The 1,300-nt window shown below is 39.5% G+C and overlaps 1 protein-coding gene across 1 annotated transcript in view; it reads left to right on the top strand.

The window, feature by feature from the left end:
• Positions 1-1,300, top strand: part of LOC106011739 — a 9,414-nt gene that overhangs the window by 4,382 nt on the left and 3,732 nt on the right. Inside the window, exon 2 of the mRNA XM_013082389.2 lies at positions 443-554. Within this exon, the coding sequence (XP_012937843.1) occupies positions 443-554 (112 nt within the window). The remainder of the gene's footprint in view (positions 1-442; positions 555-1,300) is intronic.

Here is a 1,300-nt window from a genome sequence, read left to right as displayed (position 1 = left end):
TCTCTCTCTCTCTCTCTCTCTCTCTCTCTCTCTCTTTCTTTCTCTCTCTCTCTCTGTGCCTTCCCTTAGCCCCAAATCTTTTTTATTTCTCTGCTTAGTCGTCATGATAAGAACCCTTACCACAGAAATAGCAACACACAGATCGCTACCCTAGAATTACAACGTTCTATCTGCCCAGTACCTAGTTTTGAGGAATTTGGCATAAAAAATTTCGAATTTCACTACATTTCAAGCTTTTTTAAATACAATCTTTTGAAGAGCTTGATAGCTACTCCGAATAATCTTACGATTTTGATAGAGCAGATAGAAAATTTAGTTTCTGATCTAATGGGTTAAGTAACTCAAAACGACCAAAAATATAAGATAAAACTTTGCAATTCTGAGGTAGTGAAGTGTTAACTTGTTCTTTCCACACAATCTCTCTCGTCGTTTGCTTCATTAGATACGGAGACGGAGAAAACCGATCAGAACATCGATGTCGCAGAACAGCCTGCCGCCACACTAACAGGAGAGGCGTATGCACAATCTTCTGCGGCCTACTTCTCTCGACAAAGGTATCATACTAAAATAAAAATAAATAAATTGCACTTTTTATTTGTCCCGAAAGGGCACTTTGTTTTACAATGGCAAACATACATTTCCATACATTAATACATAATTATGAATACGTACATATATAAATACATGCAGAAATACACACACTAATACACAATACTACACTAATACAAAATAGTTTACAAACATGCCACAGTCGGTCGCCACTGTTTAACGCCCTGTTTTTTGGGCTAGGGTTGTGTCTTGCTCAAGGACACACACCAGTGACCACCCATCTGATCCCCGTGTCATAATCATATTTAGAACGTTATTGTTGAGGTTTTAGTCCTTATCTACATAATCTAGTTCATGTTGGAGGCGCGCTGCTTCGATAAACTTGCCAGGGTCAACCTATGAGAATACAACGCCCAGACAGGCAAGCATAATATGGAGGTAATCTATAAACAAAAGTCTCTCCACACGGGAATCGAACTCGTGTCTTCTGCGTACGACAGCGCAGCGAAATGCCTAACTGTAACACCACAGAAGCAGGCCTCGACAAAGTAAAGCTTTGCTCTATTACCTTTTATTCTCTCATTAATTGTCCTTATCAGAGGCCCTAGTCTTTTGTGGTTTTCCAAACTCCAGCAGCCGAGGAAAAAAACTATAGGCAGTTATTATATTGTGCGTGCTATTGTGATAATTCTTGCCTTGCCTTGTCTTGTTTCGAACCCCTGACACTTAATGGGGTCTTCTTTTCAGATTT

This window comes from Aplysia californica, unplaced genomic scaffold (genome assembly GCF_000002075.1).
Source record: "Aplysia californica isolate F4 #8 unplaced genomic scaffold, AplCal3.0 scaffold00172, whole genome shotgun sequence".
NCBI classification, from domain to species: domain Eukaryota; kingdom Metazoa; phylum Mollusca; class Gastropoda; order Aplysiida; family Aplysiidae; genus Aplysia; species Aplysia californica.
Note: the sequence above shows the minus strand (reverse complement) of the source record. Positions and strands in the feature narration are given on the sequence as shown.